At 36.2% G+C, this 16,022-nt stretch overlaps 1 protein-coding gene across 6 annotated transcripts in view; it reads left to right on the forward strand.

Annotated features, from left to right (window-relative positions):
* TBC1D15 (TBC1 domain family member 15) overlaps positions 1-16,022 on the forward strand; it is a 76,525-nt gene that overhangs the window by 17,120 nt on the left and 43,383 nt on the right. For 3 of the 6 annotated variants that reach the window (XM_032295779.1, XM_032295793.1, XM_032295808.1), the window contains 2 exons: positions 12,193-12,291; positions 13,049-13,141. In XM_032295779.1, the coding sequence (XP_032151670.1) occupies positions 12,193-12,291; positions 13,049-13,141 (192 nt within the window). The remainder of the gene's footprint in view (positions 1-12,192; positions 12,292-13,048; positions 13,142-16,022) is intronic. The other 3 variants (XM_032295787.1, XM_032295801.1, XM_032295818.1) reach the window with 2 other exon arrangements.

The following is a 16,022-nucleotide window of genomic DNA, read 5'->3' on the forward strand; positions in this document are numbered from 1 at the left end:
TTTCTTTTGATATATACTCAAAAGTGAGATTACTGAATCATATGGTAATTTTTTTTTTTTTTTTTTTTTTTGGTATTTTGGATGACAGAAAGTTAGTCATCAGTTAATTAGCCTTTCTGGGATGAGATGGTATTCACTGAAGTTTTGATTTGTATTCTGCTGATCAGTGATGTTGAACATTTCTTTGATATACCTGTTCGCTATTTGTGTGTGTGTTTTTTTGTCATTTGTATTTTTTAATGTAGGTGTAGAGTTTATTTGGATCAAGATTGAGGATTGCGTTCCGGGAGCATAGATACAAGTTGCCTTGAATATAAACTCCCTGTAAGTCTTCTTTTGAGAGATATTAGCTCATTTGCCCATTTTTAAATTGGAGTATTTTTTTTTTCTGTTGAGTTTTTTGACTTTCTTTTCTGTTCTGGATATTAAACCCTTGTTGGATATATAGTTTGCAGGTATTTTCTCCCATTCTACAGTTTGTATCTTTATTCTATTGATTGTTTGCTGTGCTGTGCAGAAGCTGTTAGTTTGAGGTAATCCTGTTTGTTTTTTCTCTTATTGCCAGTGCTTTTGCAGTCTTCTCTATAAATCATCTTCCTGATCAGTGTCCTGAAGAATTTCCTCTAGTAGTTTTTGAGGCATTTTCTTATAATAGTTTCATATTTTTGGATCTGACATTTAAACCTTCAATCCTTTTTTTTTTTTTTTTTTTTTGAGATCACTGTGTTGCCCAGGCTGGAGTGCAGTGGAGCGATCTTAGCTCACTGCACCCTTCATCTCCCAGGTTCAAGGAATTTGTCTGCCTCAGCCTCCTGAGTAGCTGGGATCACAGGCACCACCGCCATGCCCAGCTAATTTTTTTAGCATTTTTAGTAGAGATGGGGTTTTGCCATGTTGGCCAGGCTGGTCTTGAACTCCCAACCTCAGGTGATCTGCCCGATTCAGCCTCCCAAAGTGCTGAGATTATAAGCATGAGCCACCATGCCCAGCCCTTCTATCCATTTTGAGTTGATTTTTGTATATGGTGAGAGATAGGGTTCTAGTTTCATTTTTCTGCTTACACATATTTAGTTTTCCCAGTACCATTAATGGAAGAGACTGTTTCTTCCTCAAAGAATGTTCTTGGTGATTTTATTAAAAATTAGTTGGCTCTAAATTTATTTCTGGCTTCCTTATTCTATTTAATTGATCTGTGTATGTTTTTATGTCAGTACCATGCTGTTTTTGTTACTGTAGGTTTGTAGTATACCTTGAAGTCTGGTAGTGTGATGCCTCCAGCTTTGTTCTTTTTGCTCAGGATTGCTTTGGCTATTTGGGGTCTTTGGGATTCCATATGAATTTTAGGATTGTTTTTCAATTTCTGGGAACATTGTCATTGGTATTTCGATAGGGATTGCATTGAATCTGTAGATTACTTTTGGTAGTGTGGTCATTTTCACAATATTAATTCTTCCAATCTATGAACATGGATGCCTTTCCATTATTTTATGTCCTCTTTAAGTTTTCATCAGTGTTTGTAGTTATTCTTTTTGTGCGTGTGTGTGATGGAGTCTCTCTCTTTCGCTCAGGCTGGAGTGCAGTGGCACAATCTCGGCTCACTAGAATCTCCATCTCCTGGGTTCAAGCAATTCTTCTGCCTCAGCCTCCCCCGTTGCTGGGAATACAGGCGTGCGCCACGGTGCCTGGTTAATTTTTTTGTATTAGTAGAGATGGAGGTATCAGCCAGGTTGGTCTCGAACTCCTGACCTCGTGATCCACCTGCTTTGGCCTCTCAAAATGCTGGGATTACAGGCGTGAGCCAGTGCACCTGGCCTATAGTTATTTTTGTAAAGATCTTTCACCTTGGTTAAATTTATTCCTACATTATTTCTTTTTTGTTCGTAGCTATTGTAAATGGTTTCTTGATTGCTTTTTCTGCTAGTTCATTGTTGGTGTATAGAAATGCTACAGATTTTTGTACATTGATTTTGTGTCCTGCAACTTTATGTAATTTATCAACTTTAGGAATTTTCTTAGTAGAGCTTTTAGGATTTTCTATATATAAGATTATATCTGCAAACAAGGATTCTTTACAATTTGGATGTCCTTCTTTCTTTCTCTTGCCTGTTGGCTGTAGAGTTCATTGTGTTCAGGTATGTTTCTTCTACTAACTTGCTTAGATTTTTTATCATGAGGAATGTTTAATATTATAAAAAACTTTTTTTCCTTGTCTATTGAGATGATCATATGATTTTTATCCTTCATTCTAATGATGTTATAAATCACATTTATTGATTTGCATATGTTGAACCATCCATGCATCAGGATAAATTGTGTTTGATTATGGCCAGTGATCTTTTAATGTGCGCTGGATTCTGCTTACTAGTATTTTGTTGAGAATGTCCTTATGTTCATCAGGGATATTGTTCTGTGGTGGTCTTTTTGTGTTGTGTCTTTGTCTAGTTTTGGCACCAGGGTGATGCTGGCCTTATGAGTTTGGAAAAATTCTTTCCTCTTCAGTTTTCTGGAAGAGTTTGGAAGAATTGACGTTTGCTTTTCTCTAAATGTTTGGTAGAATTCCACAGTAAAGCCATTGCATTGGGTTGTGGGCTTTTCTTTAATGGGAGACTTTTCATTACTGATTCAAACTTAATTGTAATTGTTCTGTTCAGGTTTGGTTTCTTCTTGATTCAATCTTGGGAAGTTGTATGTGTCCAGGACTTTATCCATACTCCAGTTCATTGGAGTATGGTTGGTTGTACTTGTCTCTCTAATGATCCTTTGTATTTCTGTGGTATGTTTTAATGTATCCTTTTTTAATTTCTGATTTTATTTTGGTCTTTTCACCTTTTTTCTTGGTTTGTCTAATGGTTTGTCAATTTTGTCTACCTTTATAAATAAATTAACTTTGTTCTATTTTTTTTGGTCTCAATATTGTTTATTTCTGTCCTGATCTTTATTAATAGTTTCTTTTCTTCTATTCATTTGTGTTTGGTTTGTTCTTGTTTTTCTAGTTCCTTGATGTGCATTATTAGGTTGTTCATTCCTGTTTATTAACGTAGGTGTTTATTGCTATAAAATTCCCTCTTAATACTGCTTTTCCTGTATTCTGTGTGTTTTGATATGTTGTGTTTCTATTCTTGTTTGTTTCAAGAAATTAAAAAAAATTTGCTTCGTAGTTTCTTGTTTGGCCCATTGGTCATTCAGAAACATGTTTAATTTTCATGTATTTGTACAAATTTTTAAGGTCTTATTACTGATTTCTAGTTTTATTAGATTAGGTTCAGAAAATGTACGTCATATGATTTCAGTTCTTTTAAACTTGTTGAGACTTGTTTGTTTAGCGGCCTAACATGTTCTGTCCTGGGGTATTGGCCATGTGTTCATGAAAAGAAAGTTTATTATGCAGCTGTTGTATAAAATGTTTTGTAAATGATTTCTATTTCTTTCTGGAATTTCTCATTTATATTGTGAATTGTTTTCCTGATTTTATTGAATTATCTGCATTTTTTTGTATTTTATTGTGCTTCCTTAAGTTTGTTATTTTGAATTCTTTTTGTTGATTTCTTTTTCACTGGGGTCTGCTACTAGAGAATTGTTATGTTCTCTTGGTCTTTTGGGTCCATTTGGTCTAAAGTGCAGCTTAAATCCATTTTTTTTCTTGTTGGTCTTCTGTCTAGATGATCTGTCTGACACTATGAATGGGGTATTGAAGTCCCCAACTGTTACTGTCTTGGAGTGTAGCTGTCCCTTTAGAGCTAGTATTTTGCTATATGGATCTGGGTGCTTTGGTGTTGGGTGCAAATATATTTACAGTTTCTATACCCTCTTGCTGAATTGATCCCCTTCTCATTATATAATGACCTTCTTTGTCTCTTTTTACAGTTTTTGACTTTTAAGTCTGTTTTATCTGATACATGTAAAACTACTCCTGCTGTCTTTTGGTTTCAGTCTATATGTGTCTTTACAGATGAAGTGAGCTTCTTCTTGGCAGCGTATAGTTGGGTTATTTAAAAAATTCCATTTATCCAGTCTATATCTTTTACGTGAGTAATTTAATTTGTTTACATTCAAGGTTGTTATTGATAGGTGAGGATTTATTCTTCTTGTTTTGTTAATTGTTTTCTGGTTGTTTTGTATATCCTTTGTTCCTTTTTTGCTGCCATAGTTTATCATTGAAGTTTGGTGGTTCCCTGTAATGGTAAGGTTTGATTCTGTTTGCTTTATCCTTTGTGTATCTGCTCTAGCAATGAGTTTATACTTTTGTTTGTTCTCATGATAGTAATTTTTGCCTTTTTCCTTCCAGATATAGGACTCCTTTGAGCATTTCTTGTAAGGCCAGTCTAGTAGTGATAAATTCCCTCAGTTTTCACTTGCCTGGAAAAGGCTTGTATTTCTCCTTGATTCCTGAAAGATAACTTTGCTGGATATAATATTCTTGGCTGGAGCTATTTTTCTTTCATGACATTGAATATATTATCTCATAGTGTCCTGGCTTGTAAGGTTTCTATGGAGAAACCTGCTTTTAATCTAACAAAGACTTCCTTATATGTGACTTGTTGCTTTTTTCTTGCTGTTTTCTTTTGACAGCTTGACTATAGACCTTTTTAGATTGAATCTATTTGGGGACTTTTGAGCTTCCTGGATCTGGAAGCTTGTACCTCTCTCCAGACTTAGGAATGTTATCTTATTAAATAGGTTTTCTACAGCGTTTCTTATCTCTTCTCCCTTTGGAAGTACTATAATCTAAATATTTGCTTGCTTAATGATACCCCATAAAACTTTCATCACTCTTTTTTTGTTTGTTTTCCCACTGATTGGTTAATATTAGACTACTTATTTTTAAATTCAAAGATTCTTTTGCTTGATCAGCTCTGCTTGTTGAAGATCTCCATTGGGTTTTTTAAAATTTTATCATTGAATTCCTCAGCTTCAGGATTTTCTGTTTGGCTCTTTTTCATGATTTCTATTTCTTTCTGGAATTTCTCATTCATATCATGAATTATTTTCCTGATTTTATGGAATTATCTGTATTTATTTATTTATTTTTTTGTATTTTATTGTGTTTCCTTAAGGTTGTTATTTTGAATTCTTTTTGTTGATTTGCTTTTTACTGGGGTCTGCTACTGGAGAACTGTTATGTTCCCTTGGTGGTGTCCTATTTCCTTGCCTTTTTTTTTGTTTCATGTGTGCCTCCATTGATGGCTTTGCATCTAGTGAAACAATTCTCTTTTCCAAACCCTGTAGAGTGGCTTTTGTAGAAAATGACTTTAACCAGCAGTGGGGTTTTAATGTGTTGGTTAGAAGTGTGTAGTGATTGTTTCTGAATTGGTACAGTGGTATAGTTTCCATGTAGCTTCTTTAAAGCTGCTTTCAATATCAGCAATAATTGTGGGCACCTTAGTGGCTTAGGTTGTGGAAGTTTGTGCTAGCAGTGGTAATGTCTTTGCTGTTAAGGGCTTTTGAGGTCCTCCTAGTCTCATTTTCCTTACAACAGGAGACTTAGCTGAGGGTGTCTAAATCATTTTTGGTGTCAGATTTGTCATGGCTCATAAGCAGCTGCAGTGACACTGTGTTCTATGTGTAGGTGCTTGGAGCAGCTGTGGGTTTCAGGTTCTAGGCTCAGCATCTCATAATTTTGTCATCTGGGTCTTGGGGTGGAGGTTTGCTTGCTCTGGTTGTGTTGGATGTAGGTTGCTCACAGAGTCAGGATCTATGACACTGAGGCATCCTCTAGCAGCTTGGGCCCAGGGAGCTGGGTTGTAGCTATGAGTCTGTTCCTGGTGGGCAGGGCACAACACTGGCCTGACTCCTGAGAAGAAGAGGTACTTTGAAGGTTTGGGCCTGGGGAGCAGGGTGTGGCTATAATGCAGGAATCTGAGCCAGTAGGGTTCAGTGGTAACTTGGATCTTGGAGGATGAGATTCTAGGTAGTAGTGACTCTAGACTGTGGGATGGTGGGGCTTGTCAGTATCCCAGACTGTGAGGCCAGGTGCAGTAACAGCAAGTACCTCAGAATGGCAGAACACTGCTGTGGTTTGTGCCCCAGGAGAGCTGGTAGGGAATAGCACTGTGATGACTTTATTCCCCAGGGAGAGGAGTATCTCAGCAGCTTAGACTCTGGAGAGCTAATCCAGCTCCAGGGAAGCAAGATACTAGAGTTGTTTGGTCTATAGGATGGGCTATCTAGCTCAGCCATAACTGTGTTTCTCTTAGATGTGGGGTACTGTGTCACCTCAGCCTGGGGATGTGTAGCTGCTCAGTTCAGGCAGGGCACCAGTTTTCCAGTTAGTGATATGCCTGTTCAGCTTTGGTCTGGTGGGGTTTGACTGTCCTGCTCAGCTCAGGCACATTTCCCTGGGATGAAGGGTGCCACTTCAGCTTGGGTACTGGGGTGTGTCACTGCTGTGGGTGGCCAAGGTCCTGTTTTCCCAGGAGGCAAGATGCCACTTTTAGCTGTGGCCTGAAGGGGTGAGGGCAAGGGTAGGTAGACTGACTCTGTTTCCACTTGGCCCCACAGGGAAGGGGATAACAGCTGTTCACAGCTCTCTTGGGGATGGGCCAGTGGGCTGGGGTGGTTCAGTGGTGGCTCAGTTTCAGTGATGAAGGGAATCTGTGGCTACTTGCCCCTAGAGCATGACACATTCTGCCACAGTTCCAGTTCCAAGATGGCATAGTGCAGTAATCTTTTGGGCCACAAGAGCGGAACACATATCTTCTCTCTTGAGGAATCACAGCTATTTGGACTCCAGGCAGCTCTCTCAGCTGGGCTTAGTGCCTGTGAGGACTGCAGGGACCCAACTGGTGGGGTCTATAGGTGTCCCAGGTGTTGGTGGAGGCTGCTGGTATTCTCTTGTTTATGTCCTTGCTTTAGAGAGAAGTTCCTCCTGGTTCCCAGACGATCTCAGCTCTGGGATGGAGTGATGGGATCCCAATATTTCCTTCTTTCTCTGTGTGGCCATCCTGAGTTTCTTTGTGCTCACAAGGGTTTCTGTTGCTCTTCCGATGCACTCTAGTGCTCTCCCTCAGTTATAATTTATTTTTATTTTTAGCTACAGAGTCTAGCTATGGTGCCCAGGCTAGTTTTGAACTCCTGGGCTCAACCACTCCTCCTGCCTCCACCTCTGAAAGTGCTGGGATTACAGGCATGAGCCACTGTGCCTGGCCTGTCCCCTCAGTTATTTTTGTTAAAATGTAGTTGTTCATTGTTTTGGCTGCTTATTGGTGGGTGGGGAGAAATGAACACTAAGGCCTTCAAGACGACTGTCTTGCTGACATCAGTCTCCAGACTTCTGTTTTTATATTTTGAGCTATTTAAAATAGTTGGTATTTGAGAGTTGTGATTTTTGTATTTTACTAAACACATGTGTTTAGAGATTGGGGTGATGAACAGATATTCCTATAAATAAAAAATAAGATCACACCCTTAAAAATAGATTGAAAGACTATAATATTCACAGATTGATTTAAACCAAGATATTGTGAAAAGGGCTATGCTGCTTATGTAGAATACTTAGGAGTTCAGATGAGAGTAAGGGTTTTTGTTTAAAGGTTTTGCATTGGTTTATAAATTTAGATGTTTAAAAATTGGTTTTTAGTTCTGAAGCAGCATTGTTTTCTGCATTTAAGCCATTTCAGGAACTGTTTTCCTCAAGGGAAGCCATGTGAAAATTTTCTGGTAGTTTCTTTAGGCAATAACAGTTGTAATTTAATGGATAAAGGTGTCAGGAAATCTGTAATCGGTGACTTTACTCAAGACCACATATTTATCAAATGAAAGATTGGATTACAGAATTTCTGGTGGCTCTTGCCTCAATTTATTCTTTCATAAAATAGAGATGTAGATAACATCAGTTTTGACTCATTCAGGGTGGCCATGAGGATTTGAGATCAGAGTACTTTGGAAACAAAGTGCTACAGTTGATTATCCCTTATTCAAAATAATGGGGACCCAAAAGTGTTTTGAATTTTGGATTTGTTTGGATTTTGGAATATTTGCAGTATACTGGTTGAGCATCCCCAGTCTAAATAACTGAAATCCACAAAGTTTTCATTAAAAAAATTTTTTTATTTATTTTTTAGAGACAGGGTCTCACTTTGTTGCCCAGGCCGGTCTTAACTCCTGGGCTCAAGCACTCCTCCCATTTTGGCCTTCCAAAGTGCTGGGATTATAGGTGTGAGCCACCATACCCAGCTGATAAAATGTAAGTGTTCCAAGGTCCATTTCCTTTGAGCTTGAAGTTGGTGTGCAAATTTGGGAGCATTTCAGATTTAAGATTTTTGGATTAGGGATGCTCAACCTATATTTAAATTAAAATGGTTATCACTAAGTGATTTTGTATTTGAAATAAATTATGTACCAATGTATTATTTTTTTCCTGTGCCCTTAAGTCTTATAAATTATAAGATTTTTAAAGTTTAGTAGCTATCACAAATTAATACATTTATTAATTTTATTAATCTGTCATTTCTGGCACAACTGTTAGTTTGTATCAGTTAATGTCAAACCCTTGAAAATTTGAAACCTAAACACTACTGCTTTCGGAAAACAGTATAAATGTGGTTTGGAATTAGGAGTTTTGGGATGTGTAATTTGTTCCCCAAAAAATGCTGAAGAGTTAAGGAACACAGTACAGAATAAGTGCAGCTTTGACTTTTTTGTAAGGTGTCTGTCACTTTAATTTTTATTATTTTCCCAGCTAAACTACTTAAGGAAACTCTTGCAAGTTTTTCTTAACTGAAAAAAAATAGGCAACACTTAACCAACAAATGTAAGAGGAGGAGTTGCTTAATGTGCCTAAATAAGGTAAAATGTTTCATTTGATGCTATAGGGTTCACTTCATTAAGGTTCCAGAGTCTCTTTAATGTTAATGGTATCATAGAACCTTAGATTGCTATTGTTAATGATAACAAGCTTTTCTTGCCAAATGAGTGTCTGTTTTTCCATTATGAGAATTAGGAAGTTCCCGACTATTCTACTAGCTGAGTTTTATGTGAAAATCTGAAGTGTTGTTTCTAGGTATGTCTCTGATCCATTTGTCAAAAAAGCTTGAGAATATTTTTCTCAATATCTTTTTAAAATAAATTTTATTATGTACATTTGAGGTTTACAGTGTATTATGGGATACATATAGATAGTAAAATGGTTACTATAATGAAGTAGATTAACGTATTTGTCATCTCACATAGTTACTTTTTTGTAACAAGAGCAGCTAAAATCTGCTTATTTAACTGGAGGGCATTATGCTAAGTGAAGTAAGCAGATACAGAAAGAAAAATAATTGTGTGATTTCACTTATATGTGGAGTATGTAAAAAAAAAAAAAAAAAAAAAAAAAAACCAAAAAACTCAGGGCTAGGTGCAGTGGCTCACGCCTGTAATCCCAGCACTTTGGGAGGCCAAGGCGGTTGTATAACCTGAGGTCAGGAGTTCGAGACCAGTCTGGCCAACATGGTGAAACCCCATCCCTACTAAAAATACAAAAATTAGTCAGGCATGGTGGCTTGCATGCTTGTAATCCCAGCTACTCGGGAGGCTGAGGCAGAAGAATCACTTGAACCTGGGAGGCAGAGGTTTCAGTGAGCTGAGATTGCGTCACTGCACTCCAGCCTGGGTGACAGAGCAAAACTCTGTCTCAAAAAACAAAAACAACTCAGGTACAGAGAGTATTAAACAGAGGTTACCACAGGGTTGCTAGGAAATGGAGAGTTGTAGGTCAAAGGATAGAAAATAGATACGTAGATGAACAAGTCTAGAGATCTATTGTACAACATGCAGACTAAAGTTAATAAAATTATATTGAAAAAGGTTGCGATTTTAAGGGATTTCTTTTCCACAACCTTTTCATGTATTTTTGTCTTCCTGGATATGGTTATCTGGTTCACCCTCCTGTTTTATATATTGATAAACTGAAGTCTAGAAAGTTTAGTTTATACTTCTAGGCTTTCCTTTTTTCATGTTACTCTTTAAAATTATTTTTAATATATGACTGTATTTTCACTTTGAAAAATTCAAATAAGTCAGAGACATTAACAATAGAAAGTTAACAGTTCTCTTTCAGCCTTTCATCATCCTTTTCTCCCAAAGTGATCTTTATTAACAGCTTAAAGTATCCTCCCAGAATTTGTTGTTTATATTTCATGCAGATACAAACTTTTTGAAAGTGTAAATGTCAACATGCTGTATATACATGATGATTTTTCCATGTACATTGTCTGTTTGCTCATCCATTTAATCTGCCTCATCCTTTAACTCTTGAATAGTTTCCCCCATAGAATGGATATCCCAGGATATATTTGGTAATTTTCCTGTTTGTGAATGTTTAGGTGCATAACTTCCCTTTCCTTCTCCCCTCCTCCTCCTCCTCCTCCATCCTCTAATATTATGAATAATACTACTGTAAATATTCTTATGCGTATTTTTGTGCATATATCTATAGGCTTTACAATTTTTCATCTCTGTACGAACAATATAGAATTGTCTCCCACCCTTTCTCAGCTCATCCTGTCACCATGTAAGCTTCTGTTTACATGCTGGTCTGGTGCTTACCTAGGTTTTTCGGTAAGGCTATCTTACTTAAGTTTTTCACATCAGAACTTCCCTGGTGATCTTGATTACTTAAAAAGACTCTTTCCTGAGAAGTCCTATCACGGTTGATTAACATAACAAACACAAGAGAGAGGCAGTAAAAGTAATGTGGAACCTTTATAACGTAGTGTCTAAGAGCACAGTTTTCTGTCGTCAGACTCACTGGGTTTTAGTTTCATCACTACCTGTTATCATTTGCCTTGTTTACCTTGGGCAGTTATTTAACCTTTTTCAGTTTTCTTATTCACAAAAATGGGCTCCTCATCCCAATGAAGTGGTAGAATATAGTTGTATAATCTATGGTTTAGCGTGGTTGTAAGGATTCAGTTATAACATACGGAGTTTCTATTGTATAAGTGTTCCATAAATGTTAGCTAAAAGCAGGAAGATACATGTCCATTTATATTTATGAGTGAAGGAGTCATATGATGTGCTTATCTTGCATTGCTGGCCCGTGATATTCTGAAGACTAATATTAATAAAAAGTCTACAGAAATAGGATAATATACTGTATTCCAGAGTTCAGTATGTCAAAACTACTTAGGTCTAGAAGTGACTTTTGTTTTTATGTTACTTATTTTCATAATTAAAAAAACTTTTTAATGGTTTGAAATAGGTCTCAAGAATGGAATCTTAATTTATAACATTATGTCTATGGAAAATAAGACTTAATTTTAAATATTTAAACTTACTTAGGAGTTAAGTCTCCCCTATGTTCCCATAGGAATGTATTCAAGGATTGTATCTTTATCATCTTCATGTGCTTTTGGCCATTGCATTTTTTACATATAGAAGCACTCAGTTAACGTGAAATTGAATTAGTTTAGTCATTCCTAGGCATCCCTATCACTACTCTATTTATTTTTGTTCTCATCACTACTCTTTAAAATTCCTGTATTATTTCCTGAATTTCCATGCCACAGTGTTTCAAAAACACACCAAAATGATCTTACACTAAAAATGTGCTACTATAAGAATAGTTAGAAAGGATTTCCTCATTGTGTTTCATCTGTTCATATTCTTAGATATTTTCAAGTGCATTTTCAATTTGAGCTCAGTATTTTCCTTAATGCTTAAAATATATATATATATACATATATATATATGTGTGTGTGTGTGTGTGTATATATATATGTATGTATTTATATATATATTTTAGAGAGATGAATTCTTGCAATATTGTCCAGGCTGGAGTGCAGTAGCTATTCACAGGTGCAGTCGTAGCACACTACAACCTTGAACTCAGGCTCAAGCCCATACTCCCAAGTAGCCGGGACTACTGACACGTGTCACTGCATCTAGTGAAAAGTGTACATTTTAAGTGGAATTTATATATTGAGACTTGTTACAATTAGTCTGACTTCTTTAAGTAGGAGATCAAGATTGTGATGATCACGAATCTGATAAACAAACGTTCATGCATTAACAAAGCAGAATTAATTCAAGTTTATGTTTGCTTGAAGTACTTTTAAGTCTGTGAGGTATTTTTTTAAAACACACATTTATATACGGAATAATCAGAAACTTGACCAACTGTGATATGAAAATATATCTTAATATTTTTAACAAATGTTAAAGTAGTACACAGTAGAAATTATATGATTAACTTTATTTTTGCTGTTTTAGATTATATATGAACAGGAAGGAGTATATATTCACTCATCTTGTGGAAAGACCAATGACCAAGACAGCTTGATTTCAGGAATATTACGTGTTTTGGAAAAGGTGAGTTTCTAGTAAATGAGTTTATTTAATAATAGTTTATGGTAGTGATTCGTCTTTGGAGAATTATCAGAAAGTTTGAATTTCATATGTAAGATAAAATTATGTAATTGAACAGTAGTTGTAAATGTAACATGGAAATGATGCAATAGTAAAACACATGCTTCTTGACTTACGGGGTTTTGTCTTGATAAGCCCATCATAAATTGAAAATATTGTTTAAGTCAAAAATGCTTTTAATATACTAACTTACTGGACATCATAGCTTAATTTCCTTAAACATACTCAGAACACTTACGTTAGCCTCCAGTTGGGCAAAATCATCTAACATAAAGCCTGTTTTATAATCAAGTGTTAATTATCTCATGTAATATATTGAATAATGTGCTGAAAGTAAAAAACAGTGTTTCTGTGGTTACGTGAAGTATGATTTCTAGTGCATGTGCATTGCTTTTACACCACCCTGTTACAAAAAATCCTCAGTAACTATCATGAGTCAGGGACCATCTGTACTTTAGATAAGGGGGTAAAATGACATGGAATATTCTAAAACCTACATAGAAATTGCAGTAGTATAATTTTTTTCATAATAAAAAGTGGGCAGAATTTGAAAAATCTATGTAACATTTTTGGTTTGCGTATGATATTAGCATATTTAAAATGTTAACATTTAAGAGGCTGAAGTTTTATTTTGGATTTAGGAAATAAAACAGTGACATATTGCTTACTATTAAATATAGTTCATAATTTCTTTCCTTAGGATGCTGAAGTAATAGTGGACTGGAGACCATTGGATGATGCATTAGATTCCTCTAATATTCTCTATGCTAGAAAGGTATTTAAGAAAAAAAATGTGTGACTAAGGGAATGCCACTTAAAAAATAACAGTATTATTGATATATAATTCATGGACCATAAAATTCATCCTTCTAAAACATACAATTCAGTGGTTTTTAGTATACTTTCAGAGTTGTGCAGCCATCCACCAGTATCTAATTTTAGAACATTTTCATCACCCTTCAGAACTCTATCAGCGGTTAACCCTCATTTCACCTACTTTCAGTCACTGGCAGTCACTAATCTACTTTCTGCCTCTAAGAATTTGCCTATTCTAGACATTTCTTATAAATGGATTCATGTAATAGTGTAGTTTTTTTTGTGACTGGCTTCTTTCATTTTGCATAAGGTTTTCAAGGTTCATCCATGTTATATAGCATGGGTGGTACTTTTGTTTTTGATGAATAATACTGTATTGATATATCACAACTTTGTTCATCAATTGATGGACATTTGGTGTTGTTTTCACTGTGGGGCTAATATATATAATGCTGCTCTGACCGTTCATGTGCAGGTTTTTGTGTGAATGTGTTTTCACTTCTCTCGACTATATGCCTAGGAGTAGAATTACTGGGTTCCATAACTCTGTGTTTAACATTGGGGAAACTACCAAACTTTTTTTAGATCAGCAGCATCATTTTCTAATCTACCAGCAATATATGAGGATTCTAATATCTCCATATCCTCATCAACACTTGTTATTTTTAATTTCAGTAAGTCTAGTGGATATGAAGTTTTCTTTGTTTCCTAGGACTACTGTAAACAAATCACCACAAACTGGGTGGCTTAGAACAATTTTAATTTATTGTCTCCCAGTTCTGGAGGCTAGAAGTCAGCAATCAAGGTGTTAGCAGGATAGGTTTCTTCTGAGGGCTGTTAGGGAGAATCTGTTTCTTGCCTGTCTACTAATTTCTGGTAGCCTCAGAAATTAGTTTCTGAGGTTTGTAGATGGTGTCCTCTGTGTGTTTTCACATCATCTTCCATCTGTTCATGCCTATCTTGTTAATCCCCTTTTTATAAGTGCGCTAGTCATATTGGATTAGGGCCTATCCTGATAATCTCATTTTAACTTGATTACCTCTATTAAGACCCTATTTCTGTTAGGTTGGTGCAAAAGTAATTGAGGTCTTTGACATTGCTTTTATGGCAAAGACTGCAATTACTTTTGTAACAACCTAATAAATCAGGTCACATTCTGAGGTAATAGGAGTTAGAACTTTATCTTTTTGGGAGGGGGCAGCACAATTCAAACCATAACTGAAGTTTATGTCATTGTGGTTTTAATTTATATTTTCTTAATGACTAATGAGGTTGAACATCTTTTAATGGGATTTTTGGTCATGTATGTATACAGCTGTCCTTTGGTGTCTGTGGGGTATTGGTTCCATTCGATGTAGCATAGTACTTGGTGCACAGCAAATTCAAGTTTTTTTGGACCTTCGTGGAATTTTTTTTTCCTGAATATTTTAGATTCCAGGTTGGTTGAATCTGTAGATACAGAACCCAGGGATATGGAGGGTCAACTATCTTCTTTGGAAAAATGCCTGTTCTAAATCTTTTGCCCATTTATTGATTGATTGATTGAGACGGAGTCTTGCTCTGCCCCATGCTGAAGCGCAGTGGCATGGCCTGATCTGAGCTCACTGAGACCTCTACCTCCCAGGTTCAAGCAGTTCTCATGCCTCATCCTCCCAAGTAAGTGGAATTACAGGTGCCTGCCACCATGCCTGGCTAATTTGGCATTTTTAGTAGAAACAGGGTTTTACCATATTGGCCAGACTGGTCTCAAACTCCTGACGTCAGGTGATCTACCTGCCTCAGCCTCCCGAAGTGCTGGGATTACAGGCATGAGCCACTGTGCCCGGCCTGGCCCGTTAGTTATTTATTTTTATTTTTATTTTTGAGACAGGATCTTGCTCTGTTGCCCATGCTGGAGTGTAGTGGTGTGGTCTTGGCTCATTGTGACCTCTGCCTCCTGTCCCAAGTGATCCTCTCACCTCAGCCTCCCATGCCACCATGCCCGGCTAACTTTTGTATTTTTTGTAGAGGCAGGGTTTTAGCATGTTGGCCAGGGTGATCTCAAACTCCTAAGCTCAAGCAGTCTGCCTGCCTTGGCCTCCCAAAGTGCTGGGATTATAGGCTAGTTATTTTTTTTTTATTGTTGAGTTCTATGAATTCTTTATATATTCTGGATATAATTTTCACATCAGATGTGTACTTTGCAGACATTTTTTCCCATACTGTGGACTGTCTTTTCACTTTCATGTTGGTATGCTTTGAAGCACAAACAGTTTTAATTTTCATGAAGTTAAGTTTTTCTATTTTTTTTCTTTTGTTGCCTGTCCATTTGGTGTGTCATATCCAAAAAACCAGTGCTTAACTCAAGGTTATGACGATGTATTGCTGTTCTTCTGAATTTTATAGTTTTACCTCTTATATTTAGATTGGTGATTTTTTTTCTTTCTTCCTCCCTTTCCCTCCCTTTTCCTCACTTCCCCATCAAGTCTTCATCACCTGAGTAATGTGCATTGTACTCATTAAATAATTTCTCATGTGTGATTCATTTTGAGTTAATTTTTGTATATAATGTGAGATAAGGAATCCCATTTTATAATGGGAACAGATTTTTTTATTAAATGTTTATACTTCCAATTCTATTATGTTTTTGTGCTTTTTGTATGTACCTGATCAACATTTTCTCATAATTTTTTTACAAAAGATTTTATTATTTATAAAATTCTAATTTAAATTATACATTTTCCTATATAAATTTTATGTTTTAGAAGGTTTATTATGGAAAACAGAGGTACTTTTACTTTTCCACCAAATTTTCCATCTCCCATGGCAATCACAATCACACCTTGTAGTGTTTTTTGATTAGTTACAGCCCTATATCT

The sequence above is a fragment of the Sapajus apella genome, unplaced genomic scaffold (genome assembly GCF_009761245.1).
Source record: "Sapajus apella isolate SASKATOON/1434 unplaced genomic scaffold, GSC_monkey_1.0 scaffold2, whole genome shotgun sequence".
NCBI classification, from domain to species: domain Eukaryota; kingdom Metazoa; phylum Chordata; class Mammalia; order Primates; family Cebidae; genus Sapajus; species Sapajus apella.